Below are 21284 nucleotides of genomic sequence, written 5' to 3'. Positions count from 1 at the left end.
TTGTTTGTGCTAAGCATTGGCCATAAAAACCAGCTATATTCTCAAGTCCCCTGAGGAGCTTCAGGGCAAGACCTACTACCTGTATCTATTGATTGACTCAGAAGCAGTATACTTACATCAGGTATGTTTTTGAATGCAAAGGTCTTGTATTTTAAGTGAGTGATAAATTAATTTAATGACTAAGTACAGTAGAAGAAGCTAAGTGAAGAATAAAATTTTTTGGAACGATTTTTTTTCTCCAAAGCGTGAAACCCGCTTCCGCAACGTTGACACAAATAGTTGCAGATTAATTTATTCAGGTTAACGTATTATTTATAAGAATGAATTTAAAATTTATGTAGTATAACGAAAATGAGGGAGAAAGGATTTTGTGAATTAAATTTAGTAAAAGGGATTTTTCAGGTTGATCATTTGAAGATTTCTTGGACAGGATGCGCTTCATTAAAAAGCACGGTCTATTATGATATAATAATGATGTCAGGGTTCGATTACCCCGCGCTTGAAAACGCGCCATGTTTGTTTATATCGTTATCTTTTTTGCCCTCATGCGCTAGTTAGGTTAGTTTTGTCGATTTTACGAAATTTCGTTTCGACAGGGGGAAAATGTTGAAATTCGCTACGGTAGGTGTATTGAACCGTTTTCCGAGTTCGACAACGGCTTTTTGTGTCGTTACAATTTGCGAAAGGGGAAAAGGGAAATTCGTTTTTGAATGGAAACATCTGAGAAGCGGTTATGTGCGCATGCGTAGCGGTTCGCGCCAACAGCCCGGCACAGATGGCAGATGTTTTGTAATATTGCTGGGTAGCACACGCTGAAATTATTACGTGTTCACAATTTAACAATTTTTTACCACTCACTACGCGACTTAATTTTCCCAATTTTCACGTAGTCGGATAACCCCATTTTTGCTTTACTTGTTCCCGCTTTTAAAACGGAAATTAGTTATACGGCGTAGTCGTTTTTTCTTGTTTTGCGTGGTTATCACAGCTGCTTTTACGAAGTGGCTTGGCGACCATTTGCTGAAGTGCACTCGAATAATGTAGCTTTTTCGGGAGGGTTGTAAGTTTTTAGTTGCGCGGCTGTTAGGGCCTTCTGCTGGTGTAAATGTTGAAGAATTCGTCTGTCGTAAGTATTTTATTATTTCATTTAATCCTCGATAGATTATGCGTTACGAACGATGGCGGTTGCTTTAGGAAGGGTGGCGTTTTGTTTTATAGGCGTAAACGGAAGGGTTGACTCGTGAATTCCGTGCAAATTCTGATCGTTTTGCAATTACGAAACGTTTATTTACTTTTATTTGGAATTTATAAGACGGGAAGGGATATTTTATTAACCAAAATTGGCAAAGAATGCAAGGTCGGTACTGTAGCATTACGTGATCCACATTTCATGTTTAATTAATTGTTTTGGTTGTAATAAGGTAGAGTTTAATGAGTTTTGCTGTAGATACGGAGGACCAAATAGTCGCCAAACTTAAAAGGATTAGAAAACGACCTCCATTTTGAAAAAGCTTAATGTATTGACATTTGAGGACCAGAAATGCGTCGCGGGGTTCGTCGACCGGTTGTGGAAAGCCCTGGAGGGTACAGCATCATACCCTCCAGTTCCACGCCTGACATGGATATTGTTAAAACTGAATTCACACCCAGCCCACACTTGCTGGATCACGGCTACGGTGCGACACCTCAAAACCAAATCATCTCCTCCGGCCTTCCCCAGTGTCTACCGACCGTTAAGCGCAAACTAAACATTGAAAACTCGCAACATCTCATAGTACAATTCAAGCAAGAGTTCAAAACGCCCCAGCCCAAGCGACAGCGCAAAAGCTCTCCCGCCAAGAAGCTCACCCGGTTCGATACGTCCCTCGGACTCCTCACCAAGAAGTTTACCACACTACTCGAACATTCTCCGAATGGTGTGGTGAACTTAAATAAAGCCTCGGAGGAGTTGGGAGTACAAAAACGTAGAATATACGATATAACGAACGTCCTGGAGGGCATCGGAATTTTAGAAAAGAAATCAAAAAATAACATTCAGTGGAAGGGCGGAACTAAAGGTAGCTGCGCTTATTCCACTTTACAAAGTGAAGTGCAAGCGTTAGAAAATAGGGAAAATCAGTTAGATCAATTAATACATTATGCCGAAACCGAACTATGTAAGTTAAGTGAAAGACGTTACGGATACGTTACTTATCAGGATTTACGTACGATTACGCGATATAAAAACAAAACTGTGATGGCGATTAAAGCACCGAGCGATAGTACATTAAGCGTACCTTTGCACGAATATAAGGTACAAATGAAGAGCGAGAGTGGAGAGATCGAAGTGTTTCTATGTCCGGAGACTGTTCAATCCAAAGCGAAAAGTATACCGCCGATGGATCCGCTACTAAAAGACTTTAAGGAGATTAGTCCGGGATTGCTTAATATCACGACGCCGCCTGCACCTGTTTTCGATAGTCCGATCTCAAATCCGCCACTGAAGCCGTTGTCTGCGCAGGTAAGACTGTAGTACCACATTTGATGCATGTGTTTGACTCAACGTTTTTTTGCTCTTGCCCTCTAGGGTCTTTGACTCTTCAAAAAAAAAAAGCATTCTTTGAACAAACATGTGTTGCGCTTTACAAAAAACAATTGCCTACTCTTCTTGAGCATTTGAAATAATGCCATGGGCACTATATCTAGTGAAGGTTTCTGTGCCTAATTAACAACTCGCCCCTTCTTTTGTAACTGCTTTTATTTTTTATTATTATTTTCATACTAGTAGCTCTTGTCCTTTGTTTTCTATCTCTTTCTAATGTTGTTTTGTTTTCGTATATTTTGAAAAATTAATCTGGAAGACGAATGGCAATATGGTATTCTATATATTAAAGGATGAAGGGTAAGATAAATGAAATTGTGTAAACCAAACAGTAGCACAAAAAATGTGCTACTTTTTAAAGCTATAGATAGTCGCAATTCTATTTCACCAATAATTTCATAAAATCTATAGTCGAACTCTCCAAGATATTTGCCTACTTCTACCATGTACAGGGTGAGTCAACGATTACGCGGAGTAACTTAATGCCTCGAAGATAAGATTTTTCGATAGAGTGCTGTTGTATTATGATATGGTTGAATATTCTCCACATTTTAAAAATATTTGGAATTATACGCCCAAATGGTACGGTTTTTGAAATAGAACCCCCTGTATTTGAATGCATTTTTGAATTCTGCGTGTAATTGTACGTCTTTTTCATTATATGGTTAATATCCGAAAAACTAGTAGTTTTAAAGATAATTCGATTTGTAAGAAAAATTGGGCATTTGCAAGCTTCAGTATATTGTCAAAATTATTACTTAAATTTTGATTCCAGGTTTTATATTTTTTATCCTGGGTTAAGTAAAAGTCAAATTACATCTACTATGAAACATTAAAAAAATAGGTTAAAGGGTGTTTTTTTGGTAGGTCCAAAGTTGCAAAACTTCATATTAAAAAATCTCACTTGGAACACCCTGTATATTTTTCTGTCATCTTTTAGCTAAAGCAGAGTCTGCTTCTGGTACGATTATTTGTATAAATATTGAAATGTAGGTTAAATTTATAGGAGTACATCAAATATATTATTGTTACACAAAAACTGGATATTTAGTGTTAGAAAGATTAAGCAAATGTAAATATAACATTAAAGTTAATTTGGAAAATGTAAATTTTTCACATCTGAGGTAAATTATCTTGGACACAGGACAAATGAAAAACTGCAAGCTATCGCAAAGGCTCCTGTACCGCAAAATGTAAGCCAATTGAGAGCTTATTTGGGTCTGATCAACTATTATGGAAAATTTATCGCTATGCTGTCAGCTAACTTACATCTGCTATATACAGTGTGTCCCAGATCGCGTGGGATTGCATGGGTAACTTTGTTGTTGTTAAAGATAGAGAATTGGTTAAATGGGCAATGTTTTGCAGTTTTGGATGCTTATTTAAAATTTCCTTATGGAAATTCAAAATGTCACATAGGTTCGACGTAAATTCAAAAAAACTAAAATCGGTCATTTCCTTGAATGTCTTATATCATCGAAAGTATAAGAGATATAAAAAAAAGTTTTATATAAAAGTGACGGTCTTTGATATGCTTAATTTAGAATTGATGTCAAAAAAAAAATTCAAGATGGCCACTTTTGAGGAACATTTACCAACTTCCTAAAGTTAAATGGGCGCCATATTGGATTTTTAGATTACTTGATAGATTTTTTAATTCTCTTTTCAACGAGCTATTAGCCAGGTTGCGGACAGCATTTTCCGTTATGTTAGACGGCCATTTTTTCTTATAACATAAGAAATATAAATTTTTGTAGAAATAATTTACGGTATGAGGGCTTTTTGTACGATATATTTATAAATAGCGGAACCAATGAAAATGAAGTTCTTATAATGTGTCACTGCGCAGTACGTAATCACTCATAAATAACATTTTCCTGCTAACCTACAATTGTGCAGTGTTTATGTTGGCGGTAGTTCTTTTCATTTTGTCTAAGAGCATAGTAGTGAACTTTGGACATTTTAACACAATGTAAAATAAAAGTGAGGTTAAGACTCCTTCAAACTTATAAGCAAAATTGAACACGCCCAGCACACACCGCAACTTAACTTTGCTATAAAAATGTTTTATACTTATAAACTTATATTATAAGGAAAAATGGCCGTCTAACATAACGGAAAATGCTGTCCGCAACCTGGCTATTATAACATAAGATTGAAAATAATATACCAGTTATATTAACGGTTCTTGTATTTTAATCAAGTAGTCTGTGACGAATAAAAAAAACAAAACAAAATCTATTCGAGGCAACAAAACAATAAAAATAATTACACCAGATGTTTAAAATACTGGTCATTATTAGTGAAACACACTTCAAGACAGTTTAGTTTAGGCAACGTTTTACCATTGATTATTATTATTTTTATTGTAGTGGTAGCTACTTCCACTTTGCTTTTATTTTTTAATTTTACTTTTATAATTTAATGTACTGTACATAATTCGTGAATTGTGACCAGAGCAGACCTTTTGTTGGTAGGTAGCATAAACCAACCCTTTCTTCGAAACATACGTTGTCGAGAAAGTTTATTGGAGAATTTGTAAATAATGGTGAGCAGTTACAGATCCAACGAAGATTACCCGTTCAATTACATGACTTCCCATTATGCCATAAAATACATTAATTAAAAAAAATATTACTTGATTTCGGCGTGAAACTACAACATGTAGGTTTTCCTGTGACGAGTATAGTGTTCCTTATGTCGATTTGAACACTCCACAGAAAAATAAGATTCATCTGTTTTGGCAATAAATTGTTGAGAATAGTGACGATATAAGACAATCATATTCATCGTCATCTGGTATCCCTGACAATCTGAATGCCATCACACACAACATGACGTCTTTCCCAAACTCGCCTAGTAATAACTTATAGCTTAGTAACAGAATTAGAATACCTCCCCAGAGGTTAAATTCGTAAATGAAGACCTTTTATTGAATATGTGTGTTTCACTTAATTTAGTGGAGAGAAAATGTTGTGTATGGTGGCCATTGAACTAAATACTCCGTAACAGGAAGAGCATCGTCCGTAAAAAACTGTTGCAAGGGCGTCGTGATGAGAGAGATGAGGAGAGGTAGGTATACCTGATCGTGTTTCACTCACTTATGCGTTTTACAAAACAATGTGTCAGACAAGGATGATTATATTAACACCAGTGCCAGACAAGGATGAGGATACCTACCACAGCCAAGGTTAGGCGGCACACGGTTTTGGTTATCAATGCCCTTGTAGTTACAGAGTATACAGTTCAATAATGGTGGTCCACTATAGTTGTTGTTTATATGGAAACGAATAAATAGTATGTGTTAAACAGAATAGTTAATTGTCATTATCCATTGTACATTATAACATCAGTTTTTATATTATTAACACCCAAAATCGAACCACGGACGTTTTATCTAAGACGCGTCTCTTTCTGATCTCTCCATGAATTTTAAAATACCGCACGCTCCGTTCACCAGCCATTTTGGTGACTCCAAATCATGAGGTTCTCTGTGCCGCCAATCTAAAATAATTTGTTGGGTGTGTTCTACAGCGCGTTTTCATATATCAATGGCTTGTTGCTAACTTATAATGTTTGTAAATTCCCCATGTGTAATTTTGCATGTGTCTATGGCCAGTTTTGGTGGTACACACACGGTATATTAATTATCCCTCACCCTTAATTTTATCAGATTCCATTCCATTACTGTTTTTACGACCTTAATGCTTTTCAGTTTAACATGACCACTATTAATATCTCCACCCGGCAATCCACACGCATATTATTTTAATCCATTTCTGTACCCCTCGTCAATCATTGTGAAATCAATCTGCTTCCATCGGGGGATTTCCAGGTGTTTCCTTTTATGATGCTCGAACCAAATGTTGGCTATGATCCTTTCCTTGCAGAATTCTATTAGACGTACGCCCCTTTCATTCCCTGCTTCCAATCCATAACGACTCTGTTCACTCTACCTTCTCCAATAGTAGCGATCCAGTTCTCCATCACTATTTTGCTCTCTCTCTTGTTTCTACATTTCCTCTATTTTACTATTTATAATCACTAGACGTCTTGTAGTATAAAAACAGTCTCGCCAAACATCGCAGGTAGCTGCCGACTGCAAAACTGGTCGCTTGTGAGTTGTACACAAATTACGCTATTATATTTTCATTTCTATCTAGCCCATGCGAAGAAAAATACATAAGTTTTGTAGTGGGGGCTACCTGCGACTGGTACTTATACTAAACAATGTATAGTTGGCACGTACACTTGTACAGTTATTGACAAAAGTAATGATCGTTGAATAGGTAAATGTTGCAGAGTTTTTCTATTAGGCGATCATTCCTTTTGTCAATGACTGTACAACAAATAGACTTTTTGGAGTAGTACTTAATCTTGCTACTATAATTCTATCTCTTTTACAAAATACTTTCTCCATACTTTTCGCTACTTCCTTCATTGACCAAAATGCCCATTCCATTCTTCCCTTTAATATCTCCGCTGTATAGTAAAACATCATTCTGTCACCTTGTATCTGTGCACTTCCCTCCCACTTCGCTTGCTCCAATAATACCCAATCTATTTCGTTCGATTTCCTTTTTCAAGTTTCCTGTTCCTTATTAGGGATCTAACGTGCCATGTCCCTATTCTCAGTCTGCTTTTTACACTTTTTGTAGGGTTTCCCGAATTCTGCCGCCTCGGGAGATCCGAATGGGAAAGTATTTTAACTTTGGAATATTTAGCAATTGAGGAATCCGTACTGAATAAATGTGTACTCGCTTTTAGCACCACTTTCACTTTTACATTTTCTGGTTTTTGAGTTGTATTACAACATTATTGTTCGTCTAATCTGCAGTGATTCTTTTTCACATGTCTTCCAAAAATGCAAATGAAGAGCTGTGACCCATCTACCTGTGAAAGGATTGATATCAAATACAAGTTACACCAATAGCTACAATCTCATCAAAGACTTTGCTTTTAGCGCGTTTTTCTACTCATGTTGGAAAGCGCTATTATGGTCACTTTTTCCGTCCGTCCGTCTGAGGCTTTAATTACTCTTACCGTTTTTAATATAGTTAGTTCGTTCTTTTTGCTTTCGCTGGCACCTCAAGCAAGAAGAATCGTGACGATTAATGTGGTCATGCGCGGACTGCGCAATGTCAACTTTCTTATTTATAAAGATAATTTTTTGAAATTTTAACTAGTGATAGCTACCTTTAGTAAAGACAAGCATTTTGTAAGTCAGATGTGCGCATGCGCAGACTGCGCAATTCCATCTTTTTTATTTATGGAGATATTTTTTGGAAATTTTAAGCAAAGATTCTTGTAGTAAAGACAAACATATCGCATATTTTAAACATCAGGTGTGGGTATGCGTAGGCGGCGCAACAATGCTAAGTTTCGTATTTATGACATAGCTTTCCTTTGTGTTTCCTTTGTTCTTGTCTGCTACATGACCTTCAGGAAGTTCTGAGAAATTCACGAAAAATGCGCTAAAGCTACTAGGCGAAAACCTTTTTTTATTTTTTATCATACTTGCTTTTAGCATTATTTTTGCCTTTCCAGAGCTCTTTTTTTGTGTTTTGTAACCACATATTTGAAAAGTGGTTTTAGATATTAAATGCTTACTCAAAACAATAAAATATCTCACAAAACAATTATTGTTATACTATAAGTACAGTATTGTGTTCACACAGCAATCATTTTTTGCCTAATGAGTATTGGAGATCACTTGAATTATTCCAGAAACGGTCAGAATGTTTGGGTAAACACCACTTTTTCATGCATTCATTTCGACACAATTCGCCACAAAAAACGTTTCCAACTAATTTTTTATCATTGTTTACTTTTCAGGTTTGTCGAAACTTATCATTCTCGAAAGATCCAGTATTTCAAAGTATCGGAGCACCGAATTCAGTACAAGAACAACCGGTACCTGTCTACAACGGTACATCTTCTTCGACCGCCCCCAATTTGGATTTAACGTTATCGCCGGGAAAGACCGTTTTGGAAAGCTGCATGTTTACCTCCTGTTCCATAGAATCATCCATGATGCCGTCGTCGAAGTTAAAACAGTCGTTAATACACGGTCCGGATGATTTGGGACCGATGTTAGAAAAATTCTCGCCACAGTCTGATTTTTCCCTCTCGGGTGAGTGCACTTCTCGTTCTTTGATCGTTCTTCGTGTCCGCTTTGTAACAAACTAATGTATTAATCAAACTGCTCTTCTGGAAGTCTCGCTTAATTGCACCCGGGATGACGGTGTGAATGCGGTCTGGGGCTCCGTCTGTGATTTGTGTGTTTTTTGGATCACATCACAGGCAGAGTTCTAGGTCTGCGTTCAACGCTTTGCTTCTTAACGCATTTACATTAATAAAAAAATCATCGTCTAATAACTTGTGCGTTTACTTATCGTAAGTTTTTGCTTTGGTCGCTTGAACGTACGATGTGCTGAATTTCGTGGGGCTTATTTTCGTAGCACCATGGGATTCAGCTCATTGTGCTTCACTTAACTGCATAACGCCTCTTCTTACGTTATCATCTATTACTCTTAACTTATTACACTGACCAATTGTTAACTGAACTGTGTGTCGCTTACTGAAATTGCGTTTTAGGTACAATATGTTGCTATTTACATTCTAAAACTGCTTAAGAATAATAACAAATTGGGTGGGATAGCATCTTTAATTTTTTGTTAATGTGTTTGTTTGTAGTGGTCAAAAACCTATTACCATTGTATTAAAACCGATTGAAAAGAAATTGTTTACAAAATCAGACACAACTGTATGTTATGTTGTTGAGAAAATCCTTTTCAAGTTAGTTTCTGCTTCAGACTTCGGTTTTATTTGGAATTTGTCAGTCCATTCTCCATCATGGTTCTTCAACATATGAAAATGTGTTTTTTTTCATTGTAGTTCTTAGGTTTCTTTAACTAGGATCAGGTGTCATTTTTTGCACAAATTTTTTTGGTTTTGATTCTTCTCGCAAAGGGAGACGAGGTGCGTCACCGTCCATCTGTAGCTATACTATCTCCAAATCCTCTGGGAAGATCGCATCGCCAATGGTGAGTTAGAAGTAGTAGAAAAAACAGATTATAATGAAACTTTCAAAGCTGTACAGGGTGTCCTTTTTTCGAGTGCCACTATGGGGGTCTCGCTTATCTTAAGAAATAGAAAGTTGGCTAAATGAGGACAAAGTTGCGAATTTTGGTGCTGAAAAGAAGTTTAAAATATCTTCAATAGTTTTGAAAATATCACAGAAAAAAACGAAAATATATGATTTTCTTTTTTGACTTTATAAAGAATTCGAGTATGGCATTTGTTTTTAATAACTTTCAAGATGGCGGTGAAACACATGGCAGCTTTACTTTTCTTATGGACGCTATTTTGGATGTTGACATTTTGAGATTACGTATTTTTTTCTCTTTGCGATACATCATAGATGGTGGTTCAAATTCACATTTTTCCTAAAAATACAGTTTTTCATTTTTTTGGAAGAGTGCTTTGGAAAAACAAAATGTTCTTTTGCTGTGGACAAAAGTTTGACTTATTTTAAGTACATAGTGTCATTACGTTTGCGCTAGTTTTATTGCGAGAATGCCTTTTTCAAGTGAAATGATATGATACACTCCGCATCGAAATGCCCACATGGTTGCTGCAACATAATATTTGCGACGGAAGGACTCGAGCGCCACCAGGCGAAAATCTCGCGCCTGTCAGTGTGACAGTAAAAAGGCAAAAAATGATAGACGTACTTACGGCAAGTAAAATGCAAAAGATCCATCAAAAATTGAGCGTTTACCGATTCGCTGCGAAAGCGATGCAAATTAATTCGGTTTTTAATTAATTTACTCGGTCTGCAATTATCGGAAAAATATAAGATGGACATCGAACTTTTCTTCTTTTAAGCGCGGTCATTTTGAGATAACTTTGGGCGCGATCAAATTTTAATACTCATTAATTCAATTAATACCTTTTGTTAATCGGAATTTTATGATGCAACAACTGTTGTCGTTATCTACTTACACCCCGATATGTCTATAAGACTGATAATGTGTAAACAACTTATTTGGAACTCTGTCCTGGTTTTCGCTTATTATGGGAATCTAAAATCAATCAAATGAATTACTAAGTGTTTAGTTTCACTGGTTTTGTAATTTTGTTCTCTATTGAGTGAAATTCAATATGGCGTTCATGAGAAATAAGATAGATTCACTCGAAAATCCACAAACCATAAAAATGTTATTTTAAAACTATCAGAAAGTGGAGAAAAAATTACTAAGGGTTTGTTAAAATTATTTTTTGAAATCTTTGAAAATTTTTGAAAATGACATTTTTCGGTTTTTTGCGCAGTTTTTTGGCCATCACTTCGCTATTTGTAGTGCTACAAGAAACTATGAATGAGAAAATTAATAGCCATAAAATTATCTGCACAACTTCCTCCATTTAAGCGATTTTGTATATTTTACGGTTTACGAGATCCCCATAATGAAATTGAAAAAAAACCTCACCCTGTATATCATATTTTTGAAATTTTGATTTGTATCGGCATTCGGCAGTCTCAGCGACTATGGATACAATAAACAAAACAAAATCGCCCTGAATCCATGGCCTACTATTCAAAAACCGTAAAAAATGTTTATATTATTTTTGGTTTGTGCCTAAAATTTATCGGTGCATGCTATAAAAGCTCAAAGAGTTTACTTTGTACAGAACCTATACAGTGCATGTAACAATGTAGATGGATCTGCAGAATCGAATCAATAGGATGCCTTAAGGTAGCGGGCGTTAGGAAGGCACTAAGGAGACGTGGATAATGTGTGAAGAAAGTGTTAACAGGAGATGGATGGGAAAAAGTGTGCAGAAAGGAGTGTGAAAGTTGGCGTTAAAACCTGGGCGCAAAAGAAGCGTGAAAGAGGCGGCAACGAAAGGGATGCCTTTGTAGAAAGTATGAGGAAAACAGATGTACAAATAGGTGGGGACAAAGAAGATTTAACAAAGTGAAGGAGACATGAAGAAGTAATGACAAAGGCTTACAAGAGTCGTGATGGAAACCAGAAATCGTGTAAAAGTTGTAAAGAAAGAGGTCTAAAAACGGCGTGAAGGAAAAATCATGGATACCTACAAAATCAGATCCAATGTCTTTCTTTATTTGTGTTTTTTTTTATTATTTGTCTGTTACACTCGGTGTACAGTGTGTTCCAACTAAATTTGGCGCTATTGTTGTGGTTGGATTTGACACTGACTAATGGTAATTTTTCTGATTTTAGTTTTAGTTAATTTTCATAGGATATTGTTCCTTCTTCCGGGATTTTGACATTTCATTGATGGGGTGTTGAGGACCGTAAGCGTGATAGGCAAAACCATGGCAATTCATTCTAGTTGATACTGATACTTTTTCTTAGGCTACCAGAGAAGGTTGAACAAAGTTAGCCTCCATTGTAAGGTCTATGGGGCACCCATGTCTTGTGCTGTTGACAACTTTTCACGTCTTCAGCAAGTATGTGGTTGTGCTTTGTGTGGTATAAGTACAGTGACGCAGCGATTATTCCATTTCTTCTTAAAGTTCTACATTTTTCTGAGCCTTTTCTTTCACCAAGACAACATAGTAACTGTAAATTCAAATTTTCTTTCAAATGGCGATTTGAAGAGAAAGAAAATACTTGCATTTGGTTTGTAATTGACTTAGCTGTTGAGCAAGAAATCATTATTAAATGGTCACAGTAAAAGAATGTTTAAGCAATAGGATATGATTAATTTCAAAGTATGACTTTTTTCCAGCTCTTCCACCTTGCTGACTCGAATGATGTTATATTACACATTGTTTGTAATAATTTGTTTTATTATAGGTTCTCTCGACACAATACTCGCGGAGCCTTTTTTACATTTGGAGCCATTATCACATTCCGAATTCACTTTTAGTTTGGACAACGAAGAAGGTGTGGCAGATCTCTTTGATTTGTTTTAAGTTTGTTAATTTCATATAATATTGTTAAAAATCGTTTGCCCACGAAGCGGGCGAAATAATTTTTGAAATGAGTGTTTATGTGACTGTTTTCTTTTATCAGATGTGTATTCCATTATTAATCTTATTATCAATATTATTTTGTTTACAAAAGTATGTTAAATTTAGAACAGACGAAATTGAAAATATTATTGACATCAATTTTGGATGTCTAGAATTACCAAAGTGCCTTTTTGTTTGGTAGTCGTTTTCTTTACAATTTTAACTTATTTGTCTGTATGTTTTAAAATGAATTGTTTGCCTACTTTGTTTGTATAAAACTTTTTTAATGTTGGTTCAGTCGGAATCAAATGGTGCCATTTCAAAATGAAATATCAATGTAAGTTATTTCTTTAAGGGGGCATTTTATGTATAACTTTTAAATTATATTGTTTTATGAAATATACACAAAACAATGCAGTGAAGAACCAACTGCCAAAAACTTTCATCGTTATTACTTTTTGTGGTAACCAACATAGGTGGCTTCGTAATTGGAGATTTGTGTAAGTTTCACCAAAGTCAAAACCATTACAGCTGTATGCAAATTACACTAGTTTTCAGTTGCATTGCTGGCGAAATACAAATTTTAACGAAAAATGTAAGTACCTTTTGTCCATAAAGAGGAAAGTTTTGACAATAAACGTGAATAGAACTAATTTGCGACCATCAAATTCCAATTGATTGATTGCGATTCATTTTAAAGAACCGTCAAACGACAAACCAAACCTAAGTAAATACAATCATATTTTTGTATATGAGGGCAATATTCCGTACTAGTCCGAAAATTCTGTTTAAAGCGGTTTTCAGAATTTAGAATATTAACAATTTAACTTTGAAAGTTAATTATATAGTAATAACCATTCGACGGTTATAGGATTATTTGCTACATTCGCATCTCGGTCCTTAATATGTAAATAAATTTCTTTGGTTTGTAGTTTGATTTCCAATTAATTTTAGTTGGAACGTACTATGTAAATGGGAAATAGGAGAATGTAGTCGGAAAACGAAATGCTTTATGTATTAGTAAGTTACTGTCCAACCTTGTGTTAAAGTGCCCCTTCGAAATTTCGAGTATATGTGATTGAATGGAAGTGGGTGTTTTAATTACTTAAGTACAAGATATTTTTAATTGTTAAATGAGATTTTTGTAAATAAACTATTTTAATCTCGGCACTGTTTCTCTTGTGAATGTCCAAAGCCAATAGAGGCCTTAATGTTTACAATTTATTTATTCATTTTGTAGTACATAAAAAAAAGATAATTTTTACTCTGTACATAACAAATTAATAAAAATCTATAGATGCACACTATCTGTTTTTTCATTATTTTCTGTCTAAATTACTATACTTATTTCTATATTTGAGAAACGACCGTTGAGTATTCTAAGAAACCATTTTGTTTCTAGTTCAGTTTACTATTGAAATAACATACTTAAAATAATGAAGAGGGGGATTTTGAGTTCCATTCAGTGGAAAATTTGTAAAATGATGATTAACTATAACTGATTGCATGTGACTACTTCTTGGTTTATCAACATTCTATTAAACGCCTTGGCCGGGTATGTTCTTCTGGTATACAAGAGGTTCACGCCCTATGCAAAGGCTAGAATATCGTGTGCCTATGTAGCACGCTCAAGGTTGCCATATCAAAATTATAAAAGTTTTTTGACTTGATCTAAGTTTTCCTAATAGAATCGTCTGCTGTATGAGTAATGATCTACATTTTTCACATAATTGAAACTGATTCGTGTGGTGGCGGCGGCCGGGCCTCTATGGCGATCTCTATAGTGCAATACGCGGCAACGTTCGGCGCGGTAGCTTTCCTTAGAAGGAGTTGGCATCTCTTTCCTCTACTGAAGAGTGCGTAAAGCGTCTCCATTGCGTCGGCCAATCACGGAGGATTTTGCTAGAGCGCCAACCGGAACCTCCGAAGATATAAAGATAAGTTTGTTCTTTATTTTTTAAAGCAACGGTGTTGGGAAAATCTAACACGAGAACTGAAGATGAGTATGTAAAAAAAACACTTTTCATCTATAGAACACAGAATCTGAACTAAAAAGCCCAAAATAAAATGTTCGTCAAAAAAGATATAAAAGATAATATCCAGGGGTCAGCAACCTATTACAAAATTTCCCAGTTTCTAAAGAGCCACGAAAAATTTTCGATTCAATATTTAGTTTTTGGTTATATGCAGGGTCCTGCAACAGTGCGTCGGTCTGTCCTTGCAGATACGTGGTCAAAAATATTAAAAACAAATCTTTTGTGCAAATGTCAACTATAGATGGTAGCGGATCTACAGAAATTATTTTTGAATGTACTGGATGTCACATTATAACTGATTTTTAGCGCATTTTTGCAAATTTATTTGTAAAAAGTAGCTTTTAATCTCACTTTGGCTGGCTGGTCGGCTGGTTGGCTGGCAGCAAATGTGGGCGCGTAGAAGAACTCTTGTAGAAAGGCAACGGGTGTACGTGTATCTACAAGGCCGTGTAATTTGTAAACCTTGGGGACAGGGCTACATGATGTGGGGTTGGCGACATCTGGGCGTCGTCCTCGAGCGTAGTATACTAACGTGAAGGTTTTTTTCCTATCTTCTACTACAGTTTTGGTCCGATTCTTTTCAAATTGGTGTCGTCGGAAAGATGTTGTAAACGCGCACAACTCCTGCGGAATTTTGTTTTTTGGCCTAGGGGCGAAATTAACGACCTTTTGCATGGCGCGCGTTTCGTAAATCTCGAATGGCTGTCTCTCTTTCTCGTGTCGCCAATAGAAGCTCGAGCAATGAGAAGTGCCCCCCAAAAATTAAGTACTATCTTGTGGAAGGTTTTTAGCGAAATCCACCAAAATGTGGGTGTAATATAAGTATGCACCGAAAAAGGAAATGTGGTAGCCTCCGACAAGATCTAACTGATGGTGGAGAAAAATCTTCAAACGCGAATTGTGAGGGAACGGGACGTCGGAAGTGGGTACCGTCAAAGGGAATGTGGTAGCCCCCGACACGATCTTCCTGATGGTGGAGTCAAATCTTCAAACGCGAATTGCGGGTGAACGGGACGTCGGAAGTGGGTACCGTCAAAGGGAATGTGGTAGCCCCCGACACGATCTTCCTGATGGTGGAGTTAAATCTTCAAACGCGAATTGCGGGTGAACGGGACGTCGGAAGTGGGTACCGTCAAAGGGAATGTGGTATCCCCCGACACGATCTTACTGATGGTGGAGTCAAATCTTCAAACGCGAATTGCGGGTGAACGGGACGTCGGAAGTGGGTACCGTCAAAGGGAATGTGGTAGCCCCCAACACGATCTTACTGATGGTGGAGTTAAATCTTCAAACGCGAATTGCGGGTGAACGGGACATCGGAAGTGGGTACCGTCAAAGGGAATGTGGTATCCTTCGACAAGATCTTTTATTCATGGTTGAGTCAAAAGTGGCTAATAGAATACTGATCTGCCACACAAAAATGCGCTGAAGTCCCTTCGATCTCACTCACACGAGGACTTTGATAATTTTTTTTAAATAGAACATCCTGCATATTTGTATGTTTCAATGTCATTTGTTCAAAGTGCCATAACAATTCTTTTTCAAATGGAACTATCCCCATTTCATTTCGCTATTCGATTGCCTTTTGTGTTCTATTAATTTTTTAAGCCCCCCCCCCCCCCCTCCCAGGTTACCTATTCAATATATTTTTCACAAAAGTACCTACCCATTAATTAATTACACGTTTATACATCGGAGTGGGCTGTGATAATAAAAAAACAAAAGAATACCAAAAAGTAAACAAGTGTCCCAAATTAATTATTTGCTCAAGGTGTATACTTTCAATTTCGTAATTATTAATTAAAATTAAAAGGCTAATTTTTTTGCATCAAAAGAGCCGCAGGTTGCCGACCCCTGAATAGGCGATCCATGTTTCGACGTGGCAAAGGTGGCAATATTAAAGCGTCATTTGTGCTTTTGTTTCAGTTTTTGTTACTTCGCAACGGGACCTGTAGCAACCTTTCCTGCTCCCAAAAGCCCTACCGCTACTACATCCAGCAGAATTAAGGTAAACAATAATTACTTAAGGGTAATAATATTATTCTTGAACATTTATTTGTGGACATCCTGTACTTGTGAATCGTTTACATATGCGCGGTAGATGGCATATAAAATCTCTCAGAAAATGCAAATCAAATACGCCGACTGTTTATTTATCTCCCCGAAACTGGTTTCCATTACGTCACGACAGCGTAATTCAAATATCAGCCATATAGGAAATAGTAGTAAAACTAGTTACAACTTGGAACACTAGATGGTGAATCATCTCAAAATACAACTCTCCCCACCCCAACAGCAGGTTTTTCAGTACGCGTTTCACTTGCAAATGGTGTAGACGTATAGATTTACCTTTCTTTCGTGTAATGTCAATCAAATTATTATCGTGTGAAAAATATACCGTTAACAATCGTCGCTTTGGATGTTACTTATAATTCAACCTTAACTAGTGCGTGGGTGTTAAAACACGAAATTAATTTGTCGGATTGTTTGTGTTTATTTACGATTTTACAGGACGGATATTTAGGATTAGATTAATCTTTTTTGGGTAAGTTCACTATTCTTTACTATTTTGGGGCGTTATTGTGTAACAAGTCAGTCTCTTCCGTGCTTGCAAAGAGAAGAAGAGTCGACCCGTCTAAGATAGGTAGGTACACTCTCTCTAGAGAGAAGCTGCCGTTCTATAAATAAAATGTCATTTGTTGTATTTCAAAAGCAATTTTTTGAATTCGTCTTCCTGAACGTACATCTATCTACATTAGGTACGGTACGCCACGCTATAAATATTTCAACTTTCGTCCCACTAACATTTAAAAAACATAATGCACGTGCTCGAAAAACTCAAAAATTTTCCTTTTTTACGTGCGCTGTTTATACGTTTGGGGAAGTAGTATCGGACCTTATATGGTCCCTGCGGTATGCCGTTAGATAAATTGCATAATGAAAGTCGGCGTTTTTTTTTGCGGTTCGTAGATTAATTTGGTATTAAAAGCCGTTCTAATTTTAACCTTCAATGCCGCCTTCCTTTGCCAAATCTTGCTATGGTAAAGGGCAATGTACGATTTTTGCATTCAATTTGAAAGACGAACAAAAACTTTCACCAAAATAGGGTCTTTTAGATATAAAATCGTAAACAGGTAAACACTTTTTGATGGATGAATTGGATGATCTTTATTTTAATTCGTGATTTCATTGATTCGTTCTCGGTATGCATCCTCAAGGTTTCATAACAAAAGCTGAACTTTGTGACTTTATCTAAAACAAAAGTACAACTTTTGGCATGAATAAGGAACAATGCAATAAGTGATTCCAGAATTTGCTTAAAACTCGTTCGTTTTGGGCGTTTGATTGAACCTCGAACCTAATTGATTTGATTGCAATTTGTTATATCAAGTGATCCGGTCGGATCCGGTGCATTTTTACCTAGAACGTTTTAATTTGGTTTTTTTTAGCTTAGTTTTCCTCAGTTTTTCTTCGCGTGTACGTCTGTATGTCTGTGCACGATACAACTTTGCTGAGAGACTACCAACCGACGCCATGCTTTTGCTGTATTACTTATATCCATCATGTGTGCAGTGAGATTTTTTAATTTTTTTTCCAAAGAGGAGGTTGACGGCCACCTGGTGTGGTTCGTTGGTTTTTTTCGTGTATAGGTATATGCTCGGGTATATGTGGCCCCGTGTGCTGTTTTCAATGAAAGTAGTAGTAAACAGTGCATTTTGGAAACAACTTTGAAACGGTGTATAGTCTGTTTCCAATCAGCGATTCCAAAAGGTACCGCTTTTAAATATCTATCAAGATAACACGTCAGCTTGCGGAAATCGAGGCGGATTATCTCCGAATGCAAATGATTATAAAAATACTTGAAATAAAAGATACAGGGTGGCCCACTGAAAACAGTCAATGCGAATTTGACCCACTTAACGACAGTTTTGCCAGAAACGCTCGAACAGGTCAATTTTAGTTTTGAGGGGGACACCTAAATTTAGTAATACTACGTACATAACTTTAACCCTGAGAAGGGGGTGAATTACACCCCAAAAATGTTGAATGGGAAGGGGTAGTAAATGTTAGATAGGTAGAAAGGAGTGTTCATTGTGTTTTCAGAACTGTTTTTTTTTTATTTTTCAAATCCGATCAGTAGTTCCAGTGAAAACTCGATTTAAATGGATTTGCAGAGCCCTTTTAAATGTTTATTAAGTAGGCGTTGAAGTTGAAATAATTGAGAGCTTGTGTCATCTGACATAAGTCCAGAAGTGCAGTGTTATAAATCAATTCACTTCAAAACTGTTATACATTTATTGTTAATTAATTGTAAATAAATAACTCGGGTACCTAATGAAATTTACGTTACAATATGTATAATATACCAGGCGATTCTTTTGAGACGATTGAGTAATCAGAAAAACTCGTGGTTGATCCATGCTCTAAATGGGGTGACAACTCAGGTTTTGAGGAATTGAGTTGATTATTTCCTGTACGATTGAGTAACTTCGAGAGTAACTTGTTAAGAATCCCCTAATTTTGAACTCAATAATAAGAAGATTGTGAAATTTTCCTATCGGGCATCTATTAATTAAAGTAAAAATAGGTTCAGAGAACCCCTTAATCTGTGCTCCATCAACCCTCGATAACGATCATAAAACGGAATCCAACCCCCAACCCCTCACGTACCAAGTTTACCTTTAAGGAAGGCATCTCAATTTTTATTTTGCGCGGTTTGTAAAGTTTTTTTGATATTCAGAGAAAAATTTAGACAAAAAACAAACCCAACCCCTTAATTTGCCCTTGGTCAACCCTCGATAACGATCATAAAACGTTCTTACTAGGTTTAACATGTAGGGTGTAAAATTAGAAAATAATGCAGAAAAATTACAAAAACCTTGCCATACGTTTGGTTGGCTAATGTATTGCACTTATTATTTTTTCTACAATCGATATCCAAAGTAGGCATTTGCGCTCGTATTTGACAACGCAAACGTCATCTTTTTCGAGGAATGTCACTTTGTCGCTTATAAGCGACAAAATAGAAAAAACGCTCGCTCTCCCAATTATTAACTATAAATCAAATATGCATTGCTCAGAGTATCCAATGACAACGAGTAAATGACATCTTTCATTTGGACATAAGATTAAAATGATTTGAGTGAAAAATATAATTTTTGGAAATATGTGAACTGCTCGATTGTAGAAAAAACCTTGTGTGTAATTCGAGCGCAAATTGATTGTCGATTTCAAGAGATTGCCACGCTCCTTCGTCGCGCGTCAACTGTCTCTTTCAATCGACAATATATCATTTTGCGCTCTTAATACACAAATAGCTATACCTTTATTAATTAACAGAACGTCGAAAATTAACAAAAAAAAGCAAAGAGCAGGTGTAATAAGTGACAAAAACAATACATATGGAATGTTTCCTTACAACTATTGCATTACGTGAGAAATAAATCTAAATTTGGTGAAACCGAGGGTGAAACATTTGAGTTTTTCTCCATTATTTTCTAATTTAACACTATTCATGATTAAAGTAGTACCTACGAAAGCGAGTAAGAAGGGGATAGTATCTTTGATTAAGAAGTAGACATAGGGATTTATGTGTATTGCTTTTTCCCTATGTCTTTTAAAAGACATAATTCCTCTCAAAATCCAGATGTTTGTTTTAACAAGTTAAGAAGTAATCTTAAACTAAACGATTTACATAAAGCGCATTTCCACTTGCATTGATTTCCCATTTGTAAGATGCAACTTCTGTTAAAATCGTAGAAATCCGGCCACAAATATGAAAGATAGCATTGCACATGGGCAATCCATTGTTGACGTGCTACTTCAATTTCAGTTTATGAGAAGAATTTCATTTCAATGCTTTTCTAAATAAGAAAGTTGGAACTGCGCATGCGCAAACCTAAATTTTAAAACTAATGTTAGATTTTCCTTTGTTCCAAGCGCCTAAGTATCAAATTTCACTTAAATAGTTCCATAGATAAAAAAGTTGGCACTGCGCATGCGCAAAATAAAATTTTGAAACTGGCGCTAGATTTTCCTTTATTCCAAGTGCCTATGTATCACATTTCATTTAAATTCTTCCATAAATAAAAAAGTTGGTACTGCGCATGCGCAAAACCAAATTTTGAAATTGGGGTTTGATTTTCCTTTATTCCAAGTGCCTATGTATCAAATTCATTCAAATACTTTTATAAGTAAAAAAGTTTGCAATTCGGTTTATAAATGGTCGAGATGCGAAAAGGGCACTGTGAATTTTGAATCGATTCGATTCAACTTTTGGCATTGCGTATTATATGGCTAAAGCTATGCCCATATTGAATTTCATGCAATTCAGTTCATTACTAACGGAGATGTAAAAGCGATCGAACATTTCTAAACAAAGTTATCGTTCACACGGACAGATAGATGGACAGACAGACAAAGGAACAGACCAACAGGCAGACGACAGATAGCAATGCAAAATTATAAACGATCTCTAGGATCGTTAATAAACGGCAAAAGTGTAAAATTATGGAACATGTAAAAAACGGTTTTTTGTTTTTTTTACAATAACTTTTTTTGTAAGCGGTACAGAAAAAATTCCTTCCTTGGTACAAGACTCGACACCATAACGAACCAAATAGCGAAAAAAGTAGAACAATAGCTCTTAAGATAAAAAACTAGTAGCGTCGCAAAGTTA

General features: G+C 36.1%; 2 protein-coding genes across 4 annotated transcripts in view; both read left to right on the top strand.

Moving 5' to 3' along the window:
* The first annotated feature begins 766 nt into the window (after positions 1–766).
* LOC116163249 (transcription factor E2F1-like) lies at positions 767–13802 on the top strand. Its single transcript, XM_031477120.1, has 4 exons — positions 767–1126; positions 1448–2500; positions 8417–8714; positions 12412–13802. The coding sequence occupies exons 2-4, from the start codon at positions 1541–1543 to the stop codon at positions 12528–12530; spliced, it is 1377 nt and encodes a 458-aa protein (XP_031332980.1). The 5' UTR covers positions 767–1126; positions 1448–1540; the 3' UTR covers positions 12531–13802.
* Positions 13803–16906: 3104 nt separating this feature from the next.
* Positions 16907–21284, top strand: part of LOC116162780 (serine/threonine-protein phosphatase 2A regulatory subunit B'' subunit beta-like) — a 40046-nt gene continuing 35668 nt past the window's right edge. For all 3 annotated transcript variants that reach the window (XM_031476481.1, XM_031476484.1, XM_031476483.1), the window contains exon 1: positions 16907–17150. The gene's annotated coding sequence lies outside the window, so the exon portion shown is untranslated. The remainder of the gene's footprint in view (positions 17151–21284) is intronic.

Source organism: Photinus pyralis, unplaced genomic scaffold (assembly GCF_008802855.1).
Source record: "Photinus pyralis isolate 1611_PpyrPB1 unplaced genomic scaffold, Ppyr1.3 Ppyr1.4_LG2, whole genome shotgun sequence".
Classification (NCBI taxonomy): Eukaryota; Metazoa; Arthropoda; class Insecta; order Coleoptera; family Lampyridae; genus Photinus; species Photinus pyralis.
Note: the sequence above shows the minus strand (reverse complement) of the source record. Positions and strands in the feature narration are given on the sequence as shown.

Bases quoted from the DNA above. Each gene is read 5' to 3' on its own strand.
- LOC116163249 (XM_031477120.1), top strand. From the start codon at position 1,541: ATGCGTCGCGGGGTTCGTCGACCGGTTGTGGAAAGCCCTGGAGGGTAC. The intron at 2,501-8,416 runs GTAAGACTGTAG...TTTACTTTTCAG, and splicing joins TGAAGCCGTTGTCTGCGCAG to GTTTGTCGAAACTTATCATT. The intron at 8,715-12,411 runs GTGAGTGCACTT...GTTTTATTATAG, and splicing joins GTCTGATTTTTCCCTCTCGG to GTTCTCTCGACACAATACTC.